This window comes from Prosopis cineraria, unplaced genomic scaffold (genome assembly GCF_029017545.1).
Source record: "Prosopis cineraria cultivar Desert tree isolate PC_DT_omini unplaced genomic scaffold, ASM2901754v1 PC5, whole genome shotgun sequence".
Lineage (NCBI taxonomy): Eukaryota > Viridiplantae > Streptophyta > Magnoliopsida > Fabales > Fabaceae > Prosopis > Prosopis cineraria.
In genome coordinates, this window is record NW_026555336.1 from 13,337,015 (window position 1) to 13,343,482 (window position 6,468).

General features: G+C 29.5%; 1 protein-coding gene across 1 annotated transcript; it reads left to right on the top strand.

Annotated features, from left to right (window-relative positions):
* The first annotated feature begins 2,362 nt into the window (after positions 1-2,362).
* Positions 2,363-5,167, top strand: LOC129310755 (LIM domain-containing protein WLIM2b-like). Its single transcript, XM_054952671.1, has 5 exons — positions 2,363-2,497; positions 3,606-3,711; positions 3,829-3,845; positions 3,960-4,052; positions 4,889-5,167. Exons 1-5 carry the CDS (start codon positions 2,363-2,365, stop codon positions 5,165-5,167), a joined length of 630 nt encoding a protein of 209 aa, XP_054808646.1.
* The last annotated feature ends 1,301 nt before the right edge of the window (positions 5,168-6,468 follow it).

A 6,468-nucleotide genomic window follows, 5' to 3' on the forward strand; every position in this document is an offset into this window, starting at 1 on the left:
GTAGTCTTTTTAACTATAATGATATTCATAAGAATGCTTTTTATGATTTAAGTTTTATGATATGAGGTGAGATTTAGAGAGTAAACTATACTAGGTTAAAGAAAAGATAGAAATAAGAAAGGTAAAGATTGAGAACTCACTAAGGTTCTAAGGATATAAATGATTTAAAGTAAAGCAAAGTTTCAACTGGAATAGTCCTAAACCAATTAGTGAATGATATCTCCTTATCTATACTTACTAAGTATGCCATATTACAAAAAGAAAGAAAAGAATTTTATGGTTTTTCAAGAACAAAAGGAGTTAAATTTTAAAAAAGTAGAAACTTTTTTTCCACTATAAGTATTCTAGTGTTACATTGATTTCTCCTTCTATTAGATGGCATATTTAGAGTGTTAAAATGTTAAATGTTGCTAAACACATATGATAAAATTAAATTTTTGCACATCTGTCATGATGCAAGGTGCATCTGCAGTAGCGAATGGCACAACATTGCTAAATCAAATTTTAGCTTTACACTTAGCCCAGTTGACCTGATCTCCATCCTATTCCACTTCTAAAGCTTTCAAAAGGTCTAGTAAACCTATTAGTGGTCTAGAAACACATTTAATTCAAAAAAATGCTTAAATTTACTAATTTTCCCTTGTTAAAACATTAAATTCCAATTTTTGAAATTTGAGGATGTTACATGAAATTCTTTTAAATACATTATAGAAGTTATTATCTAGGTTTGAATAATTGGATTTAAATGCATATGCATTTTAGAAAGTTATATTTTGTGATTACATTGATGCTTTTAAAAAATGAAACTATTTTAAGGTATTATTTAACACTAATAATCTAAACTAAATAATCAAGATGAACTGTATGTATTATTTTGGTTATCAAGCAATGTTCAAGTTGATTCAATCTAACTTTTTAGGCTAGTTCAATTCATTGATTTTGGTTGATCTAAAACTGAATATTCTAACTAAATTAACCAATGCACACCTATGTATGAAGTAATAAATTCTTTCAAAAACTTTCCTTCCTATTTGATATTTTAATTTACAATGCTTATATTGCTTCTCGGCTTTATGCCTAAGAGCAGCCCTTTGATAGATTGTCAATTATTGCCTATCTCATATTGCCGCGAAAGAAGGAATCCAGATCTATTATGTAAGGAAAGATTTTATCTCCTCTAGATCAATCAAGAAGCAATCTACAAATCCTATCATCCAAGATATTCATTGATTTTTCATGAAAATTTAATCTACATAGCCTCAACATCAATGAGGAAAATTATTTTTTTTACATCTACAATTTTTCTCCTTGGCTATCTACCTCTGGTATGTGGTTATGACATTTAGTTGTAAATATTATTTTTTATTAATACATATTTGACCTTTTATATGTAAAAATTTTTTTTGCACCAAAGCTCTATTCGAATATCTTTAAAAAAACAAAAGTAGTTATCCTAAATTACTTAGAGAGAGAAAGAAATAGCCAGATGAGGTCCACATGGTTGTGTGGCTCTCTCTCTGTAAGAAATAAATAAATAAATAAATAAATAAATAAATAGAAGCAAACATTTAGTTGTTTTTATGTGCGCACAAAACATAACTTAACTCCTTTCATAGAACAAGACAAATTAGTTATATTACATGTAATTTTTCTTGGATTGCACAATGTAAACCAAAATAAGAATAAAAAAAGGCCTCCAAATGTCTAATGCACATTTTTGTACTGCATATCTAGTGTAATTAATTAAAAAGGCAAAATATCACTTTTAGTTCTTAAAATTTTTTTAATTATTGATTCAATCCTTAAATTTTAACTCACTTGATCCTTATATCATTTTGACTCAATACAATCTATTCTCTATAATTTCTTGATAAGTTACAAACATTCAGTTAAATTGAATTTAAATTTAAGGACTAAATTGATAAATAAAAGAAGGTTTAAGATCTAAAAATTATATTATCCTGATTAAATTAAAAACATAACTTTTAAAGTCAAGCAGAAGTAAAAATGAGACAGATACTTGGTCAGAAAATTTCCATATTTGTTTAAATCTAAATATAGAGGAGATTGTGTGTGATGGTGAATGACCCCAATAAAAAATAAGAGGATGGACATTTAATGGCATACATGGATTCACCTTCTCCACCAATTTGATTAAGTTCATTGCAGTTCCTTCAATTTCGCACTTTATTACTAGGGATGGTACAGGATGATGATAACTAGAATAGAAACCACTTCAACTTCTTTTATTACCTGAAATTTTTTGGTTTTTTAGATTTAATGAAGAAGATCATTCTCCTCTCAATTAGACAAACAAATTATTATTAAACTCAGAGAAAAGGGGAAGTGAAGATTAAACAGCATGTCGTTCATTGGAACCCAACAAAAATGCAAGGCTTGTGATAAAACTGCTCATTTTGTGGATTCTGTTTCAGTAGATGGAATTATTTATCACAAGACTTGCTTTAAATGTAGTCAGTGCAATGGTGTCCTTGCGGTATGTACCCTATCATCCAACACAACAAGGAGCAAAAGAGGAAAAAAAGTAAATAAATAAAAGGAAAACATACATTCAACAACAAAAGAGATATTTGCATTCAACATACTTTTTATGATAGATTTTTTTAGTATAGTTTAATCATGTTTTATACATTTTTATTATCTATTTTGATATGTTATTGGATTCACACTTCAAATACAACATCATTTTTACTTATAAAGCAAATGATAGTGAAAACTTTCCCGATATAAGTGGACCAAAGCTCTATTAATTATGCTTACTTCTGTGAAAGTTGATTCAATTGGTAAGGATTGATCTCATACTTATAGAGATTTCTCTCATAGTGCTTAGAACATATACACAAGATTTAATGGTTAACCTATTATGAGAGCTTCTTCATTAATAAATAATTAGGAAAATTATGAATAGGTCTTGTACAAGAAATAAGTCATGTAAAATTCAAAAACTACTATCAAGTTCTTTAGAACCTGAATACAATTGAGGTTGGTATATAAAGACAATATTGCTCCTGTTAATTTGACTTTCACTTACAAGTTACAATTGCAATTTCATAATTTACAAGTAAGAATTTATAATTCACAAGTCAAATTTCATGTTCTCTACTTGATATAACATATAGTCTCTGGACATAATGATGCCTTATATTAAGTGTTAAACAAGAAATTCAACCTGTGAATTACAAATTTTTACTATAAAATTTGAAGTTCCAATTGTAAATGAAAACAAAATTAACAAGGACAATATTGACTTTGTAATTCTAACTATAAATTACACTCAAGTCTCAAGGAACTTTGTTGTAGTTTCTAAATTTTACAGGACTTAGTTGTAGAGAAATGTGTTACGAGATCTATTCATAATCTTCCCTAAATAATTTGTAAATACAAGAAATAAGTGCACTTTAAATCATGTGATATCTTGTTATGTTATGGGGTAAGTTTTTAGGATTCAAGCCATAAAAATATTTTCATGAAAAAAAAAGAGTAAATAAATCCACAGATGAACTATATCGAGAAGAATCTGCTTGTACGCATCATCTTGACATTAAAAAAGGGTAAAAATTTTGTGGCTTTGGAATATGATACAGATAAGCACGTACTCGTCGGTGGATGGAGTGTTGTACTGCAAGCCTCATTTTGAACAGCTTTTAAGAGCACTGGGGGTCTCACCAGGAGATCCCTATCAAGTGAGTTGTTTATATATATATATATATATATCACGTTAAATTATGTTGTCACTATTTTAACACATTTCAAGGCTAAGCAAGAATTAATGATGTTTCTTTCATGATCATATTGATTCTGAATCAGCTGGAAAGAGTGAATTGGTATGTTAAATGCCTTGGCTTTCAAATCAAGTTTTGTGTGTGTGTAATATAATTCCATCGATTTAGTGATCATTTAACTATTGTTGCATGGTTTTGAAATGTTTGAATGTACAGACAAGGGCACCAAGCAAATTGTCAGCTACGTTCTCAGGAACCTTGGACAAATGCTCTTCTTGCAAGAAAACTGTTTACCCACTTGAAAGGTTTGTTTTAATTTGTTTTCCCTCTCTCTCTATGTCACACACGCACAAACACCAAAAAAATCTCAACATACATTTTTCTTGAAAGATAAACAACAAAATATTTGTGTTATTAATGTAAATATTTGGCACACATCTAAAGCCCAAAATGAAACTGAGTCTGGCTACAACATGAACATGTATAAGCCCTGCCATTTGAAGCCTAAAAATTGAGCTAGACTTGATTATAGAGGCAACAACTTGGTTGTTTTAAGAAGAATCATATTTTAAAAAAATATTGATTGCCTACTACCTTGTTGGTGGGCCATCTTTAAGTATTTTTGTAAGTACTCTTTAAATTTAGAGGCATGTCTTGGTGAGTCCCAGCATCCAAATTACCTAAACTTTTTTTTAAAAATAATGGTTACCATATGTAGATGAGTTAAATGGTTTAGCAATTCTTATTTTTTTATGTAAAATCTTGAGTTGAAGTCTTATGGCTCAAGGTAGATAGTTCTATTTTAGTTGGAATGGTTTGAGTTTAAACATTTTCATTTGTAATTTTGCAAATGTTATATTTGAACAACTGCTTGGTTATAAAACTGTCTTCATTTTAAACTACATTAAAATAAAAAAAATTCAAAAATTATAAAAATTATATAAAATTGAATCTTGATAATACCTCCAAAACCAACCTAAACAATATAATATTCATCAGCCATACCAAGGGAATGTGGTTCACACAGGGATTGGCAATCTAACCCAACTCAATTTAGATTGATCAACTATTTCAAAAAGTGATTAAAATGAGATGAGATATTAATTAACGAATTGTGGGATGATTATTTTATTGACAACAACTAGGTGATTATGGAAGGAGAATTCTATCACAAGTCTTGCTTTAGGTGTGCTCAAGGAGGATGTTTTTTGAGCCCATCAAACTATGCATCACTTGATGGGTTTCTTTATTGTAAGCACCATTTTGCTCAGTTGTTCAAGGAAAAAGGGTGCTATTCCTATGTGTCCAAAGCTTCTTCCATGAAGAAGAATGAATCTCAAAAGCTTGAACTTGCTTCATCTGTCGATTTTGAGGCACTTCCTACACTAAACCATGTTGATGAGGAACAACAAGTAGCCAAGTAGTTCCTTATATATATATATATATATATATTTCATTCTCTTCAATGCATGGTTCAAAATAGAATGATCCATTTGTACTTTTCTTCATTAATTTCTTCTTTATTAGGGCCTCTATATCTTCATACTTTTATTTTTTTGCTTTTGGACTCAAAGGATTAACCTTTGGTTCTGTAGTGTTATGTATTTGATACTTGTTATCTTTAGACCATATATATTGTTCATATCCTGCTCAAGTCAGAAATGTACACACAATTTCATGTTTTCATTATTCCGTTAATTATTGTGCATGATTTGTTGGATTTGGATACTTTTAGTGTACTCCCTCATTTAAAATTAAAAAATATTTTTAATAAATTTTTACCTTCAAAACAAATAGTTAACATAACTAGAAATTGCTTGCTCATTACATATGTACCCTTACAATGAAATAGGAATTTCATCACAATAAAAACCTTATTAATTACACCTAAAAAACACAAAACAATGAATACTAAAACCTCAAGTAATATGTATCACAATGGGCTACATACAAGCTTACTAATGGACCCCCTAACTCTCGGCCTGTGTCAGCCCATAAATGCAATAGACTTGATAGATAATAGCCTATTATAATATCTCAAGACTTTTTAATTAAGCTATTTGATGTTGATGATGGAGGATTAATCATGAGAACTCTCCTATAATGTGAAAGTTTAAGGAATTTGAAGGATAAATGTGACAACACATTTAATCAAACTAAATTTTTCTCAATAATAAGAGTTAATTTATTTGAGGGATAAATTGAAAGATGAAATGAAATTACTTTGGAATAGGGCATTTGAAAGGATACATTTCAAGCTTTCCATAGAGTGTTAATTCATAACTTTTGGAGGTCATTAGAATAAATTATGAGTTTTTTCTGAATTTATTAAAAATATTTAAATATTCACATCTATGGATTGATATAACTGTGATTGTTCTATTTGTGATTTTTAAGTCACGAAAATGATAGAAGATAGAAAAGAAAGAAGGGGAGGTGAAAAGATTGGAGGGAGCTCTGTAAAACTTCTAATACTTAAACACATAATTGCACACACTTAAGCCAAAATTACCATGATAATTCCAACCAATTTAATCAACATGAAAAGATATCTACTACTAGAAAAATGCTAATTAGCGAGGGAATTTAGTGAGGGATTGTAGTGAGTGATGGGGCACGAGATGGTAGGTGATATGGCACAATGTGGATAGTGACATGTCATGAGTTGTCATGCATATGGTCGGTGATAGGGCACGAGATGGCAGGTGACATAGCGGTTGATGAC

Bases quoted from the DNA above. Each gene is read 5' to 3' on its own strand.
- LOC129310755 (XM_054952671.1), top strand. From the start codon at position 2,363: ATGTCGTTCATTGGAACCCAACAAAAATGCAAGGCTTGTGATAAAACT. The intron at 2,498-3,605 runs GTATGTACCCTA...AATATGATACAG, and splicing joins AGTGCAATGGTGTCCTTGCG to ATAAGCACGTACTCGTCGGT. The intron at 4,053-4,888 runs GTTTTAATTTGT...GACAACAACTAG, and splicing joins TTTACCCACTTGAAAGGTTT to GTGATTATGGAAGGAGAATT.